At 43.9% G+C, this 20,804-nt stretch overlaps 2 protein-coding genes and 1 long non-coding RNA gene across 4 annotated transcripts; 1 reads left to right on the forward strand and 2 right to left on the reverse strand.

Moving 5' to 3' along the window:
* Positions 1-24: 24 nt before the first annotated feature.
* Positions 25-10,851, reverse strand: LOC133501310 (uncharacterized). The gene is made up of 4 exons (XR_009795153.1): positions 10,585-10,851; positions 10,431-10,475; positions 3,922-3,988; positions 25-156 (listed from the first exon to the last, which is right to left on the reverse strand). It is a non-coding gene; the product is annotated as an uncharacterized LOC133501310 (long non-coding RNA).
* stmn2a (stathmin 2a) lies at positions 144-8,587 on the forward strand. 2 transcript variants are annotated; one of them, XM_061820974.1, is made up of 5 exons: positions 144-1,487; positions 4,637-4,732; positions 4,804-4,979; positions 5,083-5,274; positions 7,028-8,587. In XM_061820974.1, exons 1-5 carry the CDS (start codon positions 1,469-1,471, stop codon positions 7,085-7,087), a joined length of 543 nt encoding a protein of 180 aa, XP_061676958.1. In that variant the 5' UTR covers positions 144-1,468; the 3' UTR covers positions 7,088-8,587. The 2 variants fall into 2 exon arrangements, with proteins under 2 accessions (XP_061676958.1, XP_061676959.1); XM_061820975.1 differs by having other exon boundaries at positions 4,807-4,979; positions 7,028-8,586.
* A 1,762-nt stretch (positions 10,852-12,613) lies between the features above and the next one.
* On the reverse strand, positions 12,614-20,252 carry LOC133501477 (hairy/enhancer-of-split related with YRPW motif protein 1-like). Its single transcript, XM_061821276.1, has 5 exons — positions 16,351-20,252; positions 16,160-16,235; positions 15,994-16,077; positions 15,174-15,255; positions 12,614-13,484 (listed from the first exon to the last, which is right to left on the reverse strand). The coding sequence occupies exons 1-5, from the start codon at positions 16,443-16,445 to the stop codon at positions 12,922-12,924; spliced, it is 900 nt and encodes a 299-aa protein (XP_061677260.1). The 5' UTR covers positions 16,446-20,252; the 3' UTR covers positions 12,614-12,921.
* Positions 20,253-20,804: the final 552 nt, after the last annotated feature.

Raw genomic sequence — 20,804 nt, forward strand, 5'->3', positions numbered from 1 at the left:
ATTGGATTGTAATCATTTCAATAAAGCGGACTCTTTGCGTTTTAGCAATTTGATTTGAAATGTGGCACATCGTGTATCATCGTCAGCCGTTTGATTACATCAACTGGGTCAATGCGGTAAGAGGTTCCAAAAAGATTTTGCTTCTCTTTAATGAGCCTGAAAATGGACGAAAAACAAAAGCGCACAATAAGTCAACATCAGTAAAAATGAGCTGCTTCCATCCTCCCTCTATCCAAACCACCTGTCATGTATAATGGTAGGTTGCATTCAATTAGCTAACGTTTGTTTTGCTGCAGGTGTGCAGTTGCACATCTTCAACCAGTTGAACTTTCTAACCGATGCTTCTTAAGGGTGAAATAATCCCAAATTTTGGAAAGGAGGTCACACATTTATGTTTGAAAGACCATTTATGAGCAATGGAGCACAAGACACCCAGTGGAACAGAGTAAAAAGTAGTGTCGTGCCCCCCCTCCGCCCGATTTTCCTGCCTTTATAATCACTTATAACCAAATATGATATTAAAATGTGCAGCTGGAAAGCATTGACCTCACAGTTCTGAGGTCCCGGGTTCAATCCTGGACCCCGCCTGTGTGGGGTTTGCATGTTCTCCCCGTGCCTGCGTGGGTTTCCTCCGGGCACTCTGGTTTTTCCTCCCACATCCCAAAAACATGCAACGTTAAATGGACACCATAAATTGCCCCTCGGTGCGATTGTGAGTGCGGTTGTTTGTCTCTATGTGCCCTGCGATTGGCCGGCGACCAGTTCAGTGTGTACCCCGCCTCCTGCCCGTTGACAGCTGGGATAGGCTGCAGCACCCCCTGGGACATTTGTGAGGATAAGTGGCTAAGAAAATGAAAATGGAAATTGATTGGGCACACTAAATTGCCCCTAGGTGTGATTGCGAGTGCGAGTGTTTGTCTCAATGTGCCCTGCGATTGGCCGGCGACCAGTTCAGGGTGTACCTCGCCTCCTGCCCACTGACAGCTGGGATAGGCTCCAGCACTCCCCCGTGGCCCTTGTGAGGATAAACGGCTAAGAAAATGGATGGATATTAAAATCGCACGAGTCATTATCATTTTAAAAGCTGAATTTTTGTCACAGCTCGCATTAGCTACATTGGGCGGTGACTTTGTTGCATTGATATATAGAATTTATTGTAACATTCTCAGGGGTGTTGCCAATATTAATTAATACATTTATTTATTTGCTCATTTAGGAATGAATTTATTTATTTTGTGGTGTTGTCGATTTCAGCAATTATTTCTCCGCCGTCATCCATAAGTTCAACGGGTGCACCGTGCGGGGTGTCAGCAAAGGACATGTGCCCGCCCCCTCGCCGCCACCCCGTTCCGCCCCCCCGACTCAGTGCCTGGCTTGTTCGGCAGTCTCGTCGACGTTCAACCTGAACGCAACACGGCAGCACGCAAGCAGCAGAAAGGCGCCCTCTCCTCGCGAAACCTCCGCAGCCATGGCCAAAACAGCGAGCGGTAAGCCTTTATTAAAATGTGTTTTCCTCCCTTTCATTACAGGTAAAATGCAAAACAAATATCTGCCTTGTCTATTGATTATGATATGACGCTCCTTTTATTTCTGTGGATCTCACGTTTGGGCCCGGGAAGTGTGCCGTCCGCCGGCTGGTAATTGTGCGCAATATGGAGGAAAAAACCCCAAAACATTTTGCAATCATATGCGAAGGATGCGGTGATATTTTCACGCATTTCTATCTTCGACGATGATATTCTACGATGATCATCCGCTCCGCGCTCGCAGCAACCGGGCCTTTTTTCCATCCGCGCCCTCGACGGAATATGTCATAACGCCTTCGTCTCCGCTTATTAACGTGTAATATGTTGCCAAGATTGCATTTTGACGAGTTTTCCCCCGAGCCGCTCGCGCTCCATCACTCCGCGGGCCCCGACATGCAGCATAATGCAGACGGACCCCACCCAAGATGCTGATGCTGCCCACCACTAAGGCCTGAGAGGGCGTCATCACTTCCACCCCCCCCCCCCCACTGCTAGGCTACCAACCTCAACACCTCCAGCCTATCCTTTCTTTAAAAAAACAAAACAAAAACAAAAAAAACAAAACTGTAACCATTAATCAACTCTATTCGATGCAAATACGCCCCCCCACACCCAAAAAAAAAAAAGCCCCCTACCCCTAAGCATCTCTATAATGATGCATCACCCTTTGTTCTGCTTCCGTTTTTTGCTTCTCAGTTGAACATGTAGCAGGAATGTTCAACTCTTGGAAATGTTGACTCCCAAATGAATTCCACATCTTGAACGGTTTTTATTTCAAAACGAGTTTAGCTTTTGTTTTTTGTACACGCCCTCGCCATGTCAATAAAATATGATTTAATTAGCGGTAAACGCGTAATAATCATCCGCTTTGATGGGTTTGCAATGTTTGTTTGCACAGTTGTCTTTTTTTTAAATATAACATGAGCTCATTTAGCTTGATAACTGAATAAATACATGGTAGTCAATCAAAAATATAGAATTTTAATGATGTAGTCAGAATGTGGACCAGATCTGGCCCCAGGGGCCTCGTGATTTTATGTGGCCTGCAAAGGCAAATCATACGTGTCAACTTCAGTGATTTTTGTTCGAATCAGTACCAAAATTTTAAATGGTCATATCATAAGTCGCAACGTTGAGGTATTGCAAGCGTTTTTTTACGTCACCCAACCCATTACCCCTTGATTTCTGATTCCGAAAGTAATTAATAAATTTCACGTGTCACTATGATGAGGCCATAAACTATTTTTATGGTTTCAGTCATAACGGCCCTCTGAGGGAAAGCGGAACGACAATGTGGCCCGAGACAAAAATGAGTTTGACACACCTGAATTGTGGACGATATCTTAGGTGCCTTGCTCAAGGGACATATGTCACAACATGATTGTTTAGGATGGTCTATTATGTCACGTTTTCCTCTCAGGGGCCATTTCAGTTTTTGTCAGTTCTTCAGGATCTCAGAGCAAATCCATCCATTTTCTTAGCTGCTTATCCTCACAAGGGTTGTGGGAATTACTGACACCCTGAAATGGTTGCCAGCCAATCGCAGGGCACATGGAGACAGACAATAGCTGCACTCACAATCACACCAAGGGGCAATTTAGAGAGTCCAATTAATGTTGCGTGTTTTTGGGATGTGGGAGGAAACGGGAATGCCCACCCGGAGAAAACCCACGCAGCCACGGGGGAGAACATGCAAACTCCACACAGGCGGGGCCGGGATCGAATCCGGATCCTCGGAACTGTGAGACCAACGCTTTACCAGCTGAGTCACCGTGCCGCCGATCGTAGCACATCGAAGGGAAAATATGATGCGGCCATCGAGCCAACGTTTATGAGCATTATGAGCATATGTGGGCGAGCCCGATCCGATCCTCTCTCGGGCCAGGCGGGTTCACCCACCGTTCCTCTGACTTCAGTGACTGAAGTCGATGTAAGGAATGGAAAACAAGCTGAAAATACCGAAACGGGAGCCACGTGCAGAAATGACGTCTGGCCAGCCCGCCCTGCGGAGATGGGGGGGGGGGGGGGGGCTGCGGTGGTTTTGGCAGCCTCATCGCAACCGAGCTAGCAGAACCTGCAGGTGAAGACGGACAGCGGGCCCGTCAGATTAGAGCGCGCACGACGCACGAAATGAAATAGCAGTCATCGCTCCACTGCGAGGCGGTTTCGGGATCTAATGAGATCCGGTACAAGCGATGTGCGGGAAACTGCTGTCAGGGAACTACTTAAGATTAGAATCCGGGCCCCGAGTACCACGCTGGTTTACAATCCATCCATCGTAGCTTGCTCAGGGTCACGGATATCTGAAGCCCGGCCCGGCTGACTTGGGGCTAAAGGCAGCGTATACAGTACCAGAAACCGGTCCATATTTTGTACGCGGCACTTTGAAACTTACATGGTCTTGTCCTCTTGGTCGGAGAAACCAGTTTCACAGAACAGGATCGCGTATTGAACAGGAACTCCTGTGGAGAAGCCATTTTAGAAAAAATCCAAGTGGGGATTAGCCCAAGTGAACCCGGAATCAGAATCGGGTTTACCAGCAAGGTTTCCCCAACATGGATTCAGCCAAGATACATATTTTACAACAAGTATATAAAATCACATGCAAACATATATGTGCGTTCATCTGAGATTACACGCTGCGGCGACCCCGAAAGGGACAAGCCGAAAGAAATTTACGATGCTAGCTTACGCCATCAAATGTGAACGTCACGAAAATGAATCAAACCTTTCTCTTCCGCCATCTAGTGGAAGAACATGGAAATGACTCCGCCTGTCACTATACGGCGATGACGCCGATAGATTACAAAGATACATCAGTTGTTGTTCATAAATAATATTCAGATCTGGACATTCGGAACTGGATTATTCCGGTAACCTCGCACAACACGCTAATGTCCATCACGCGCGCTTCCGTTATGCCGTCACGGTAAAGCGAAACGCTTGCTTAACCCCCTCCCCTACTTAAAAGAACAGCATTCGGTGATGATGAATTATTAACGAGGCTGTTATTGATTTTTACTGGATGCGTTCGGGGGGGGGGGGCGACATTTTACTGTTAACGCCGACTCAGAACGGATGACGAAGTGTCCGACGTTCCCCCCTTGCAGCGTACAAGGAGAAGATGAAGGAGCTCTCCGTCCTCTCGCTCATCTGCTCCTGCTTCTACCCGGAGACCCGCAAGAAGGTCCTCAACGAGTTTGAAGGTGAGGGGGGGGGGTGGTCCCGATGTTTTTTGTCCCCACCAACTGGGACTAAGCGAAGTTCACTTTGGCAGCAGACATCGAGGTGAAGCCCATCAACAAGCGAGCCTCCGGCCAGGCCTTCGAGGTGATTCTGAAGCCGCTGTCCCCGGTGTCGGACGTGGTCCACAACCTGGCGTCCCCCCCCAAGAGGGACATCTCCCTGGACGACATCGAGAAGAAACTGGAGGCGGCCGAAGAGCGGCGAAAGGTGACGCCCCGCTTTGAATGATCCACAGGCGATGATTTCATTTTATATTATTATTATTACTACTATTATTATAATTATTGTTTTTTTTTTTTTTTTTTTTAAGTACCAAGAAACTCAGGTGCTGCGGGCTTTGGCCGAAAAGCGGGAGCACGAGAGGGACGTGCTGTTCAAGGCCCTGGAGGAGAACAACAACTTCAGCAAGATGGCCGAGGAGAAGCTCCAGATGAAGATGGAGCAGATCAAGGAGAACCGAGACGCCCACCTGGCGGCCATGCTGGAGCGCCTCCACGAGAAGGTGACGGCGTCACGCTCGTCGCTCTTTCCTAAAATATCCCTGCGACATTTTTTTTTTTTTTTGGGGGGGGGGGGGGCTTAATTTATGATACCCAACTACTGTCCTACCAGGGTTGGGGTTACAAATTCAAGTTACAAAACTCTGGATGTCATATTTTTATCGGCAAAAGTCATGAGAAATAGTTACAGTGGCATATGACACTGAACAAACAACTACAGTTGCCATAAAAAGTCTACACACCCCTCCCTGTTTGGACATCAGGTTTTTGTTCATCCATCCATTATCTTCGCCGCTTATCCTCACGAGGGTCACGGGGAGTGCCGGAGCCTATCCCACCTGTCAGTGGGCTGGAGGCGGGGTACATACACCCTGAACTGGTCGCCAGCCAATTGCAGGACACATCAAGACAAACAGCCACACTCACAATCACACCTAGGAGCAATTTCGAGGGTCCAATTACTGTTGCATGTTTTTGGGATGTGGGAGGAAACCGGAGCGCCCGGAGGAAACCCATGCAAACACGGGGAGAACATGCAAATGGCACACAGGCGAGTCCGGGATCGAACCTGCGACCTCAGAACTGTGAGGCCAACGCTTTAGCAGTTGAGTCACCGTGCCGCCCCAGGTTTTGTGATGTACATGAAAAAAGAGAGACTGAGATCAATCTTTCAAATCCTTTTCTCCTATTAATAGGATTTATAATATGGGTATAATAATGGTATAATGAATGTGGTTGCAAAAGTGTGCGCAGCCTCTTCTAACTGGGAATACGCCTGCGTTCAGAATTAACTAATTTCGGCTCGAGAGCAGCAAAGTGGGTGGTCGCAGCACAAAAGAGGATGCCCCCCGCCCCCCCAAAAATAAACGGCTAGTTACAACGTCAGGCTAAGAAACTGACCAAAATGAGAGCAGCAGCGTGTGGTTTTATATATACATGCACTCATTTATATGATCTATATGTAATATCTCCTACTGGAAATACCTCACTTGTTTTATCTATTTATTTACAAAATATTGGCTAATCTAAAGAACTGAAAGTGTCTTGCTCTGTTTGATGATGACCAGATGTAATCTTTTTTTTTTTTTCAAGTTATGGTTTGGGCGGCACGGTGACTCAGCTGGAAAGCGTTGGCCTCAAAGTTCTAAGGTCTCGGGTTCAATCCCGGCCCCGCCTCCCACATCCCCAAAACATGCAACATTAATTGGACATTCTAAATTGCCCATAGGTGTGAGTGTGGCTGTTTGTCTCCATGTGCCCTGCGATTGGTTGGCAACCAATTCAGGGTGTACCCCGCCTCCTGCCCACTGACAGCTGGGATAGGCTCCAGCGCTCCCCGCAACCCTCATGAGGATAAGCGGCAAAGAAAATGGATGGATGGATGGATGCGATTTATGATCCATGGTGAAATTTTTGAAATAGAAATCTAAACGTATACCAGAACAACCAATGTAAAGCGACATTTTTACTTGTTGCTAGGCAGAGTTTGTAGGACTCACTACCAAAAGGGCCAATGAAAAATAGCAAACATTTACACGGAAAATTAAATCAACTAATTTAATACATACGCATTCATTTTTGCAGTTGAAATCAAATTTCGTGCCATTTCACGTGTCAATGTAAACAGAATCCTTGAGCCACAGCTCTGTATTAAATGCAAAAGGGAAAGCAATGGCACCATCTGATGGTCATTTGCTGTAGTGGTCTCTGCTAAGATGTGTGTTTTTTTTTTTTTTTTTTTTTGCTCTATCTTAGGAGAGACACGCGGCGTTGGTGCGCAGAAACAAAGAGATGAGGGAAGAGCTGACAGCATGAACGCCACACAAAAGTCCCGACTTCCATCATCCGTCACGCCATCCGTCCGTCTATCCATCCCTCCATCCATCCGTACTCCCCCCCAACCCCCCCCCTCCCCCTTCCTCACCCTGCTCCGACCGTCTCCGGAGCAACAGACATGCAAAGATGGAGTGCCTGACAGGTAGAGGAGGAGGAGGAGGAGGAGGAGTAAGAGGAAGAGGAGGAGGAGGATGAGGAGGATGAGGAAGAGGAGGACGACCCCACCACTACATCACAACACTTCAATATTACCAATGATGACCAACATCGATGTCACTCATCTTTGAGAGCTGCAAGGATTTCTTGATTTTAGAGAGGGATCTGTCTTCTTTTGTAAATATTACTTTTGTCTATCTATCTATCTATCTATCTATCTATCTATCTATCTATCTATCTATCTATCTATCTATCTATCTATCTATCTATCTATCTATCTATCTATCTATCTATCTATTGATTGATTTCCATGTACTGCACTGTACAATTTGTTTTGGTTGTTTTTGTTTCGGTTGTTGTTATTTTTGGATGCCTCCACGCTTGTGAATTGTGAGTTGGATGTCGACTGACGTTTGCATCGTATCCCAGACGGCGACGGTGATGATGATGAGGTGGAGGATGATGTTTTTTTTTTGTGTCTATGTGGAGAATGTGACGGCTGTGAGGTGTACCTGCGGTAATAGAGTAGACAAAACAAAACGAAAACGAACACAAGCCAGCTTGTATCTTCCTCACGCACGCTTCGAATGTATAACAGTACAAAAACGTCCCCTTTGCAATGAGCCCGATGGTTGATTGGTGGTTTATAATGATTAAGAATGTTTTTCGCCCCCGAGCCCCCCCCCACACAAAAAAAATGATGGCAACTGTTTATATACACGCACATTCCCAAAGCCAAATCCCTTAAAAAAAAAAAAAAAAAAACCTCATTCACTGCCAGTCGACACGGCGATTTGACTTCAATAGCCGTCAATGGCAGCGAACGAGATTTACGAGTCCTCCACCGGAATGTTTCCGACGTTGCGGTACCATGCATCCAAACTCGGAGAATGTCTTCTGACCTCGACGTCGCTGATCACGTGAACGGGGGTAAAAAAAAAAAAAAAAAAAAAAAAAGAGAAAGCAAAGTGTGTGCTTGCTTGGCTGCAAGAGAAAATAGGAACGCAAACACGAGATTTAGGATGCGGGATGCTATCTTATACATTCAGCACAGCCAATGATAGAGTCTCTTTTTAATCTACAGCACCGCTGATATTTGCCTGCGTCCTCTGTTGCTTGTGTTCCCCCCCCCTTCCCGACCCCCCCACGCCTTCATGAATTTCTCTGTGAAAGCTTTGCTTAATAAAGATTTGGGGTTCCGTGAACATGCCATGAAGCATCTCGTGATTTTCTGAGCTGGGAGACGACGGAGAGTGCGTCGACTGCCGAATATATCCATCCATCTATTGTCTTTGCCGCTTATACTCACGAGGGTCGCAGGGAGTGCCAAAGCCTATCCCAGATGTCAACGGGTAGGAGGCGGGGTACAGCCAATCGCAAGGCACATAGAAAACAAACAACCAATCAGAGTGTCCAATTAATGTTGCATGTTTTTGGGATGTGGGAGGAAACCGGAGTGCTCACCCGGAGAAAAACCCACGCAGGCACGGGAAGGACATGCAAACTCCTCACAGGCGGGGCCGGGCTCGAACCCGGGAACTCAGAATTGTGTGGCGCTTTTCCAGCTGAGCCACTGTGCTGCCCACATCAGATATTATGATTCTATTTTATGAATGCTTTCCTGTGCTAGCATACGCTTGAATTAAATATTTAGCGTCACTTTTTAATTCATGATTTTTTTAACCGTTTTTGGAATTCTGGTGAATTCCCCCCGGGAGATTATTATAATCTTAACACCGACTAATCGACTGTAAAATGTACCCCTAAATAGCAATTTGTTATTTCAACGATTTCTAAATTTCTTTCTAAATTTTGTCGGTTGGGTTTAGTACTTCTTGAAATATTTAAATTTATAACCATCGTCCGGAGCTAGAAATGTATGAAGGAAAGGGAGTCACTAGAAAAGTGACAACTTCATTTCTCCAGCATTTTAAAAAGAATGCAGCTTTAACAAAAAAGTTGTACATAATATATATTGAACGTAAAGTATAATAAATAAAATAATTTAAATTACAAGAATAAAAAACATTATTTTTTAATTGAAATAAATGTAAAAAACTCCTCCCGCAGTGCTTTTCAAAGTGTGGCACTCGAGCTTCCTCTTGTGGTAGGAAAAAAAAAAAAAAAAAAAAATCACTCCCAAAGTTCAGTTCCGTTATACTCAAGTTCAATACATTTACATGTGACTTTAGCTGTTATTTCAAAACCTTTATTATGGTAATAAACCTTTTTGCGCAATGCATTTTATTGAAATTGTTATTTAAATCCATAAAAAAGAAAAAAAAAACGTCCTATATTCAATCAAAGTGTTAACAGTGGTTCCCAAACCAGCGCCCACCTTTTGGAGATTAAATTAGTTTCCATTATTTCCAAATACTTTTTTTTTTTTACTGATACGACTCATAAATCATCATTACAAATGATTTTGTGGAACGCCAAGTTATGTTTTCATTGGACCTCCAAGGATCCAAATTTGATCATCCCTCAAGTTTGGATATTGCATAAAAATCCAGTCCTGAGCGTCACCAGCAGGAGGCAGTCAAAGATTTTTCTCGAAAATTATGAACGACTCTCGAGCCTTCAAAATTGCCTCTCGGATGAGGGCAAAAGTTCAACTTGGCAAATAACATCAAAACCAAGAAAAGAAAAGAGCAGTTTCAAGGGTATAAAAGGGGCATTGGAGCGAAGACCGAGCAGGATTTGGTCTTTATTGACAATTTCCCAGAAAGATACTTTTTGGTGATTGGCTGGTAGTGCTCCTTTTTGTTGAGCATTTCTTCCTAAATAAAAATGAACATTTCAAAATAAATATGATATTTTGTCAAGTGATGAGCTGTGTTTTAATACCCCCCACCCCCAACCAATTCCTCATCCACTAAAACAAATATTACGCAGAATAAAAAATAGACTTTACACTTTCCGTCCAACATTGGTTCCGTCATGGTCAACAGGCTCTGACTTCCGGTCAGGCCAAAAAGCATGGAAAACAATACACATATTGTTATGGAAAACGATGCGATATATCTACATATTTGGGATGTTTTGGATCCCTAGAAACATGTACATAATCCAAACCTAAACATTTGCAGCATGCCCAGCAAGGTTTAAAACATACATTGACATAATATAATAATTAATTACGAAGGTTAAACAGAAACACACTTACCGGTGAAAAGTTGCTTCTTTGCGAACGCCTGCACGGTTTTGCCAGCTAACAGCCCAACAAGAATTAAATTTATTGACACACAAAAAAAGATAAACCTAACGTATTCCAATATTATGTTTCGCAATGTACAATTGCAGATTATTGTTTGTCTCACCTCTCCGAGGTGTTATTCTATGTTTTTACCGGCGATTTACATGTCCTCGTACTTAAATAAATGTTCATTGCGACAGAACTTGTGTGATTTCTCACGCACACACACGAAGCCAGTCGCATTTACAACAATTGTAAGAATATCAAAGGACGTCAACTTTCACGTGAAATCGTACCACAGAGCAATGTTTTGCCCTGACCGGAAGTTGAAACCGAATTACCACGTGAAAGAGTTATGCGCGCAGTCTAGTTTTTATTATACGTCACTGAAATCAACCCTGTACCGAAACGGAATACCAGGTGATGCCACTAGATGGCAATAACTCTCACTTTGCTACCTGACTGCCTGCAATGTTTACATGGCATCTGTAAAGCTGAACATGAAAGTGGCCCAGGGTGGAAAAATGGGTAAAAGGGGCTAAATTTGATCAGTATCAGGGATTTGAAAAAAAAAAAAAAATTCTTATACGTGCTCTGTGATTGGCTAGGAGCAGTGACATCACTAGACCCAGTTTAGTGGGGCTGAACCTCACCTAAATTAGACCCCTGCCCCTCCAAAAAATAATAAGTATGCATGTTTCAGTCAAATTTTTAGTTGACTAAACCCCCTCCTGAACGATTTGGTTGCTCAGAATTTAGTTTTCTTCTTTTTTCACATGAGGTAAAAATCTCCCTTCGGCTTCGGAGGCCCAGCTGGTGTGCGTGCGTGCGTGCGTTCGCCTTTGGTGGCGAGCGCTTTCCTCCAATGTCCGCATCCTGTTCACACTATTGTCTCCGCTTTGGACCAACCCAAGACGGTGAGGTCAGGGCAACATTGTAAAGGATTTCCTGTGGCTCTTAATGATTTCCTGGCCATTCAAAAGCGTAACAATACTCTTGGATTCGGTTACGTGGCCGGCACGCAGCGCAGCGACGGCGGCTGCGGTCCATAAACGGCGCCTTATTAGCTTTTATGGGATTTTTTTTGGGGTGGGTGGGGGGCACCTGCAGACGCTCACGGGACACTTCTTAAGGTACACCCGCAGACTTGAGCTGCGTCAACGATTCCACTTTGCAAAGACGATCGCGCTTATTTCGGATCCCGTATAGGACACGGACGGGCACCGTATGGCCCGCGGGCCGCATTTGGACCACTTAGATTTTTTGAGTCCTGTTGTACTAAAGCAGATTTTTTTCCCCATAAGATTAGTGAACAAAAATTAATTGATCTCATGTAATTAATTATCATGAATAATCAATAATAATTATTATAATAATAGAATAGGATAATAATAATAATTGATGAATATAATTCATTTACTGACTCATTGTAGCAATGACAATGTAAGTAGAAAAAAAATTATACGTTAACGTTTGAATGAAGTCACTAGTTAATTTAACACAATTCATTTAATTCAGAATAAAATTGCATGGATTATTTTTTTTAAATATATTCTTAAAATGTTTGGAAATTTCAAATTGAGTAACTTTTCAAAATTTTCCCATCCCTGCTGCAAGAGACACACATTTAACATTATTATTGCAGTTGTGGCAAAAATTCATAAATGGTCTTTTTTGTTGTTGATCTTATTAAAGATTATAATAGTGTGCTTCGAAATGAAGATTCTACAACCATAAAAATGTAAACGAATACCCGTGAAATTGCCAAACAAAAGATGGGATTATTGCCTCAGTAAAAAAAAAAAAAAAAAAAAAAAAAAAAAAAAAAAAAAATCATTTTAGATAATTGGGTAGAAAAACATGTATTAGGTGTCTTCTGTTCTGTGGGGTGTATAAAGAACATTAAAAAACATTAAAAAAAATAAAAAATAGCCCAAACTATTTGCACATTCAATTTGCATTGTTGGTACACTTATCTATTTGTCACTTATCTTTGTGCTCGTCACACAATTACCCAATAAAGACGATTCCGATTTATTGATACAAAAATATTACAGATACAAATAGTCCTGATAGAAACAAGCCGCCCGAATTATTTCACTCTATATTAAATACATACGTACACGAGGTGGTTCTCCGACAGCTTTAAAAAAAAAAAAAAAGGGTTTCAGTATCGAGTCCGCCGATGTGTATCGGCCCTCAACCTGCAGAGCGCCTGTTAGCTAAATTAGTTTTCATTTTGAATTCAGAAAATACAAAAATCGCCCCGGAGGTCACGTGTTCTTCTTCTTCTTCTTCTACACAAATAGGAAGTAGCGTCCATCGGCACTAACATTCTTCAAACAATAAAATAAGGCGAGTTCCTTGCGTTCACCTGTCTAGTATAGTCTAGGAAAACAGATGGGCATGCGGTTTGTAGCCCAGCTCAGCTGTTGCCCCCACCTCGGTCCAGTTGTTGCCTTCAAAAGGCCCCGATCTCCGTGCCCCACGGCCTGTAAGGCTTGGAGAGGGCGGAGGGGGCCCCGACCGCCCCGAGGGCCGCCGGGGACACAAGTGGGAAAGCGCCGAACGAGAGGGGGAAGGCCGACAGCGAGGAGAGGGAAGACAGGAGGGGCGGCGAGAGTTTCGACGCGGGCACGCCGAGGGCCAACGAGCCGCCGGGGGCCGCCCTGAGGGACTCCGTCGGAGGGAGGAGTCTGGACGTCGCCGAGGTCTCGGGGGGCGACGCGGAGGGCGGGCGGCTGTTTCCTCGAGATGCCGGCGTCCTGCCCTGGGGGGGCTGCAGGAGGAGGGGGTGGGGGAGGGGGGCGCCGCCGTAGGCCGAGCCCCAGGCCAAGTGCTCCAGTCCGGCCTGCACCTCCCTCTGAGACGCGTAGTTGCTCAGGTGGGACACCAGGCGCGCGCGCAGGGGGTCCGCCCCGTCCCGGCCCTCCACGATGCTCAGGTAGCGAGCCGTCTCGGCCAGGCACTCCCTGAAGCCCAGGCTGCGGTAATCCTTCGCCAGGGCGTGCGCCTCAAAGTAACCTGCCACCAAAAATGACTCATCATCGTAATAATAACTGGAGCCGAACAAGACCACCTCACAATGAGGTTCTACTGAAAGGAGCTGCCGGCTGGGAAAGCGTTGGCCTCACAGTTCTGAGGACCCGGGTTCAATGCCGGCCCCGCCTGTGTGGAGTTTGCATGTTCTGCCTGGGTTTTCTCCGGGCACTCCCACATCCCCAAAAACATGCAACATTAACTCGACACTCTAAATTGCCCCTGGGTGTCTTTGTCTGATTGTAACTGTTATTTGTGCGGTTGTTGTCTCCACCACTCCCCTTGTGAGGATAAGCGGCTAAGAAAATGGATGTATGGATGAAAAGAACTGCTATGAAATAAGGTTTTGGGGTATCAGAGTGGGAGTGGCTCGGAGGTTTATTTAAAAAAAAAAAAAAACGTGAAAACTATTGATTCTCAAGCTGTGCTTTGAGTACCGCTGGTGGTGCGAGTGCTCCCTCTAGTGGTAGACGAAATAATCATAGCCAAAGCACCGTTAAGTTCCATTTGACTTTTAGACGTTGAGTGTTTAAGTGTTCATTTGTGAATATTTTGGGTGTCATTTATTTTTGAAATTTTGTGACATACATTTTTAATCAAATAATTTAAAGACTATTTTATTTTCTCTCTCTCTCTCTATATATATATATATATATATATATGTGTGGAGTTCAAATTTAAACTGCGCATGTTACAGAGGCTTAAAATACTGTGAAAAACAAGAGAAACAAAGCCACCGCCACGTTTTTCCCCCATCAACACCTACACCCGCTATGCTACCGTATTTTAATGCCCTGCACCCTGACTGCAAAGTGAGCTGGGATCGGCTAAAGGCACTCCCACGACCCTTGTGAGGATAAGCGGCTTGCAAAATGGATGGATGCATTATGTTGGCACTTATAAAGTTAAGTATCTTTTGAGGTGGTACTTTGTATAGTTAGCTTTGTTTGAGAACCACACATCAAAGCTCCCCCACTTTTTTCGCCCATCTATGGCATTTCACATTATTCGTTAGCATTAAACTAGCGGACGTCAGTTAGATGAAATAACAGCATGTGGTTCGGTTGAATATTGCACGGGTGTCAAACTCATTTTTCTCACGGGCCACATTGTTGTTCCGGTTTCCCCTCAGAGGGCAGTTATGACTGTGGAACAAAAATATTGAATCATCTCATCATATTTATGAACTAGTTTTCGAATCAGAACTCAAGGGTAATGTGTTTTGTGCTTGTAATACCTCAACTTTCTCATTTATGATATATGACAACTTGAAATTTCGGTACAGATTTTTACGAGAATCGTGGAAATTGACACTCTAGATTTGGCTTCGCGGCCACATAAAATCGTGTGGCGGGCCGGATGTGGCCCCCGGGCCTTGAGTTTGACACCTGTGGTCAACCACATTTAATTGTCGCGTGTGTTGTGTGTTAATAAAACGTGTTCATAAACTTCAACTGCGAGTGACAAACACGTGTTGCATCTTATTCAGAGAATTACTTTAATAAGCGTGTATTAATGTTAAAATTTAAACGTGTTTTCAGAAATTGATACAACTATAAGAAAGTATATTTTTTGTACAAGGTCTCACTTTGTCACCAACGTTCATTTATTTCATGTGTGTCTGGATGGTACAAAGAAATCTCCGTGGTATCATGTGACAGAAATGATAATTACCTTTGCCTCCGGATGCATGCAACATCTTCAAATGGTCCACAGTCATTTGCAGTATTTCTGCCTTTTCCAATTTTGCTGAGCCCTGCGTGCCCAAGAAAGATTTAAAAAAAAAAAAAAAGACGTTGCATTAGCGTTTCCCATGTTAATTATTCTTCGGGTCCAAAAATGATCCCAGTTTAGTTATTTATTTATTTTGGGGGGGGTGGGGTAGGGGGTGGGGGCCACACACTGCTCATTTACATTCGTGGCCGCCTCACAAATAACATTAAAAATGTGCACATACAACCAGTACGGGCTAAAACATAACATAAAATGAAAAGTGAATTTTTAAACAATGTTTATATTACGTTGTGAACGATTGCACAAAAAGAGGTGAGCCCCAAGAAAAAGAGAAAGTAAAATTTGCCATTGATCATAAAGCAAGTAACATACTTTCAAAAAATGTATATTAGATTCCCAAAATAATGCATTTAGAATTACAATTTATAGATGTTCATATATTTAACAAACAAACAAAACAAACAAAAAAAAAATACAATTTGGGTAGAAACGCAGCATGAGCACTTGAACTCACATCAACAACGTTCAAGGAGGTCCTCGATTTACGACGATCCAAAACTGGCGTATGCTGCTTTTCATTTGATCGTTTTCACAAATATATAAAGCATACAAATCCGGAACATCCCAAATCGTACACATGTTTATTGTTATGGTGACTTTTTGTTAGATTGCGTTGAACAGGTGCGCCAATTTGCTTTTAAACTAAATCAAGACTGTTGATTACTTTTTTTTTTTTCAATTTAATTTTTTTTTTTTTTACCTGCTTCTCAAAAGCACTCGGCACCAATCTTCGAAGCTCTGACAGGCTATTGTTGATGCGGTCACGTCTTCTTTTCTCAATTATCTAGAATTAAAAAAAAAAAAGAATAGAATTTAGCGTTCTGATTAATATTTTTATTATTTTTTTAACGGGAGGGAGGACTCACTCCTCTGCGTCGTTTTCTGGCTTGAACTTGAGTGGTGGTCGTGGACGGTGACATTGAGCCGTGAGAATCCGCCGGACTGGAACGAAAATGACATAACGTCATAACATTTACATATATACATATATTAAAAAAAAAATGTAAATCGCCCCCCCCCCAAAAAAAAAAAAAAAAGTTGAACAAGAGCAACTTACTGCACGTATCCATTTTCGTCGCCGCTGTCCTTCTCCACTTCGATGTTGTCGTCCAGGTCGCTCTCGGACGAGCTGTAGTTGCTGCTTCGCTTCATGACGTCGTCGTCACGGGAGAAAGAAAAGAAAAAGAAACGAAAAGAAAAGAGGAGGAAAAAGAGGAGCGAGCGCCGAGCCGGAGGACAAGTGACAGCGACGCCACTCTGCGTCACTTTAACTGCGCTCACGTGCTTCTCGAAGGGGCGGGCCCCCGCGGTCACGTGGGAGAATGACTCACCAAATTTCAACCAATGACATTTGAGCGAAATGCAGTTGGAGATAATTACCCTTTTCTTTCTTTCTTTTTCAATTATTTACACTACGGATAAAAAGTTGGCAAATGCTTTTGAAAAGCATTTTTATTCAATTAACATGACATGAATCAGAATTGACATCTTGGTTTTATATTAGTATATCTCTGACATTCGTAAAATGTGAATAGGAAAAATCGTAAACAATGAAAGCGACTTTAGTTTTGCACCACATTTTTTGATTGAACCCACAAACTACATAGTACATAAATAGTGGCGGCCCACTGCTAAACTTCTGCAGAGACAACGGTACAAAACAGAAAAGAAGAAGACGACAACGGAGAAGAAGCCCTTCAAACTAGATATTACGCTCCTTCTTTTCCTTTCGGCTTGTCCACAACGAGGAAGACAACAAAGTCACCTACCGACCATTGGGAGTGTAATTAAATAACCAACGACGAGCTAATGCTAGCAAAGTGCTAAGGTTAGCTACGAGCTAACCCCTAGCGATGAGCTAACGCTAGCGAAGCCTACATTAGACCACAAGTCAGAAAACAACGAGGACCGTGGAGACTTAGAGGATGTTGAACTTTCAATTTTTTCATATCTGCTATTGTGTGAATGCAAAATAGCTGCCACAATAGATCACAGATCCCTCTGGTGTATTGCAACAAAATAAAAAGGTGCATAACCGTTATTAAAAGAATTAAAAAACAAACAAAAAAGAAACTCTATGAAGAGTACAGTACATTTTGACAACCAAGTATTAATTTAACAATTTAGATATGATTGTGGCAAATATTCGCAGTGGTCTAAAATTGTTAGCAAGGAGCTAACGCTAGCGAAGCCTACATTAGACCACAAGTCCCAAAACTACAACTACAATGACAACCGTGGGGACTTTGAGGACGTTGTACTGTATATTTTTTAATGTCTGCTATTGTGTGAATGCAAAATGGCTGCCACATTCTGGCACAACAGATCACAGATCCCTCTGGTGTATTGTAACAAAATCAAAAGGGGCATATCCATTTTTAGAAGAATAAAAACACAAAAAAAGGAACTCTGTGAAGAGTACGGGAAAATGTTTTGTGTTAGTTTTCATGGAAAAGCCACAAAGAGTCGAAAAATCACATGCATCCCCAAATAATTACGCTGACAACCAAGTGTTAATGAAACAATTTAGATATTATTGTGGTAACTATTTGCAGCGGTCTAAAACTGGAGCGCATCCTAGTGAGAGCTGCCGTTCCCACTATTTTTGACTCTTCTCACGCAACTAAATGAGATCATCAAAAATATGAGACAGCTCGGCTGCTGTTAAATGAATTAATCATGCTCATGATATTCCCTGCGGAAAGACTGAGGTTCCCAGTGACAGTTCCTCCTGGCGTGAAGCCCTCGTCCGCCTGCTGAGAGTTGGGTGGGGCGGGGGTCGGTTGGGGGGGGGGGGGGTGTTTGCGTCAGCGGCAGCCCTCTTTTACTGTTGCGCAGGACACACGGCCTATTAGCAGAGTGTGTTGTTCATTGTTTGCGGTCAGCTGTGCGATTCCGCCACAGCTCCGAATGGGTCGGGAGGCCCGACATTAGTGTGAGGCGGCGTTGCCGGGCTCTCCTAGGAAACCGGCAAACAGGTCAACTCCACTGAGCTTCCCAGGGAATCATTCATCCACAAATCAGAGCGCGCCGGCACGCCGGGGCTGGGAACGAGGAGGAGAAATGTTTTTAGAGGCTCGGGCTTCGCGCGAGTGCGAACGGAGCTTTTGCTTATGAGCGACACGAACAAACATACACGGCGACTTGTGTACGCCGTCCCGTCTATGAAAGCGTGTCAGTCATTCGACGCCGCTCGGGGACACGGGTGGTCTACGGAAGGCGAAAACACTTTGACCCCTGCTAATCTGCCGGGGTCAAAGGGCACGCTATAAAAAACACAGTAGCTTTCCCCGTCTGTGTTCTAAGGTGTAACCGATACACGCTGAGTTAATGTTTAGACATAAAAGTGTATATGTAGGTAACGCCGAGGTGTTGACCTGATTTGCGTCATGCGGCACCTTAGTTTCACGCATGTGGGCCACAATGTTCCAAAGAAATTCCAACATGGATAGACGAGACTACTTTTGTCAGCACGATAATGAATGAATTAAGGACATACTGTCATAAAAAAAATCCAAACAAAAAAACATACATGATCATTAACGTAATTCACGACCTTCAGAGCGCACCTGCTTATAAGCCTCACCCAGTACATTTGTAAAGGAAATATCATTTGGTACATACAGTACATGCGCCGCAGGTGTGTAAAAACCGCAAGTGCCCACATTGAAACCCACAAACACAAGATATTTACTGAGAAAGACGGCACACAGAGTTTAACGCTAGCTCCACTGTGTTAATGCTAACGCTAGCAGCGCCGCGCTATTGATAGCGCTACGCCAACAGGGCCAGTTAAATAAAACATACCCGTAAAAATCACTGACAGACCGCAGTAACACGCGAGCGCTAACAGGGTCGCACCGGCAAAAGTCTCTTCCTCGACACATGTATTCCGCCGCTCTCACTCTTACCTTTTCCGCTCGAGTGCCCCGTTGCGGCCGTTGGAAAAAATGCACAAATTAGCCGCATCGCCGCATAAACCGCAGGGTTGGAAGCGTGTGAAAAAAACGTTGCGTCTTATAGGCCGGAAATTACGGCAAAGCTGCTGAATGGAAAGAACGTTATCGCCAAATGTTGTCACTGAGAAAAAAAGAGGAGGAGAAACAACAAAGACCAACCTCCCAATTTGAAAGAACAAAACTATTTAAATAAGAACAAAGCTCATTTAAGGGCTGGTAAACACAGAAGTGCCTCGGTGGAGCTAATCTGGCATCCAGATACGCAGATGATGCGCTAATTACGCCCACGCAGGCCAGTGCTTGTGTCTTAATTAGTTAGCAGGATTATGCAAAAACTATACAGGCGGTTCCCATGAAAGCGGCGTGGCACATGTACAAATGTAGAACTAATTACATTTCGGTGAGAATGACTTTCAGGTTTTTTGCCCTTTGCGTCTCAGCGGCAGGTCGCCCACACCCCGCAATTCAATTGGCTCGTTCTCATTCATTCAACTGGTCCTGAAACACCTTCACGGGAGCATCTGTGGGATTTTGGTGAGGTTCTGAATAGCATCGTCTTCCATGAAGTCGACTTTTCGGAACCGAGGTCATTGCGCCTCAAGCACGAAACTACGATTTTCTGAAAATGGACTTGAAAAAAGCGCTCCTTCGATGCTTACGTGCTTGTCGTAATCATTTCGATCGGGGTTGTCGACTCACGAAAGAGGTTACACCCAAAATGTGGAATTTCACAAAGTATTTTTATAGTGAAAAGGGCTTTTTATTTTGTACTGGCGTAAATTATGGTCTTAAAAAATAATGATTGTCATGTTGGCTAATGTTTAAAACCCATTCGTGGGCAGCGTCCCATTTTTGGGACGTCATGATTTTCACGCATTATATTCTTCAGTATATCAAAAATATTGAAGTGTTTTAATCTGATGCCATAATTTGGTTTCAGGAGAAGATAACACGTCGGTCAAAGTGAGTAGGGAGTTATTTCCCTTTCCTTCCTGACCCAACATGGCTGCCTCAAGTTATCATATAATTTAACCATAAACAAAAAAGAAGTGTTATTTCCTTGATGCTGGCCTATTAGGAGAATTTGATCTCAATAAGGCAAAAAATTGCCACCCTGCCCATGAATGCGTTAATATTGTTTTCTTCTCCCTGCCTCTAGATCAGGGGTGTCAAACTCATTTTTCTCATGGGTCACATTGTTGTTTGGATTTCCCTCAGAGGGGCGTTTTGACTGTGAAACAATAAAAATCTTTAATCGTCCCACCGTGTTTACATAATCAATTTATGAACCAGAATCCAAATCAGAAATCAAGGGTAACGTGTTTTTCAACTATTCACGTTTGGTAACAAAAATGCTTGTTAATATATCAACTTGATCATTTATGATATATGACAATTTGAAATTTTGGTACAGAATTTTCCGCGAATCATGGAAATGCAAACTCTAGATTTGCCTTTGCGGGCCACACAAACTCATGTGGCGGGCCGGATCGGGGCCCCAGACCTTCTGTTTGACACCTGTGCTCTAGCTGATATCTGAAAGTATTTTTCT

Source organism: Syngnathoides biaculeatus, chromosome 5 (genome assembly GCF_019802595.1).
Source record: "Syngnathoides biaculeatus isolate LvHL_M chromosome 5, ASM1980259v1, whole genome shotgun sequence".
In the NCBI taxonomy this organism is placed as follows: domain Eukaryota; kingdom Metazoa; phylum Chordata; class Actinopteri; order Syngnathiformes; family Syngnathidae; genus Syngnathoides; species Syngnathoides biaculeatus.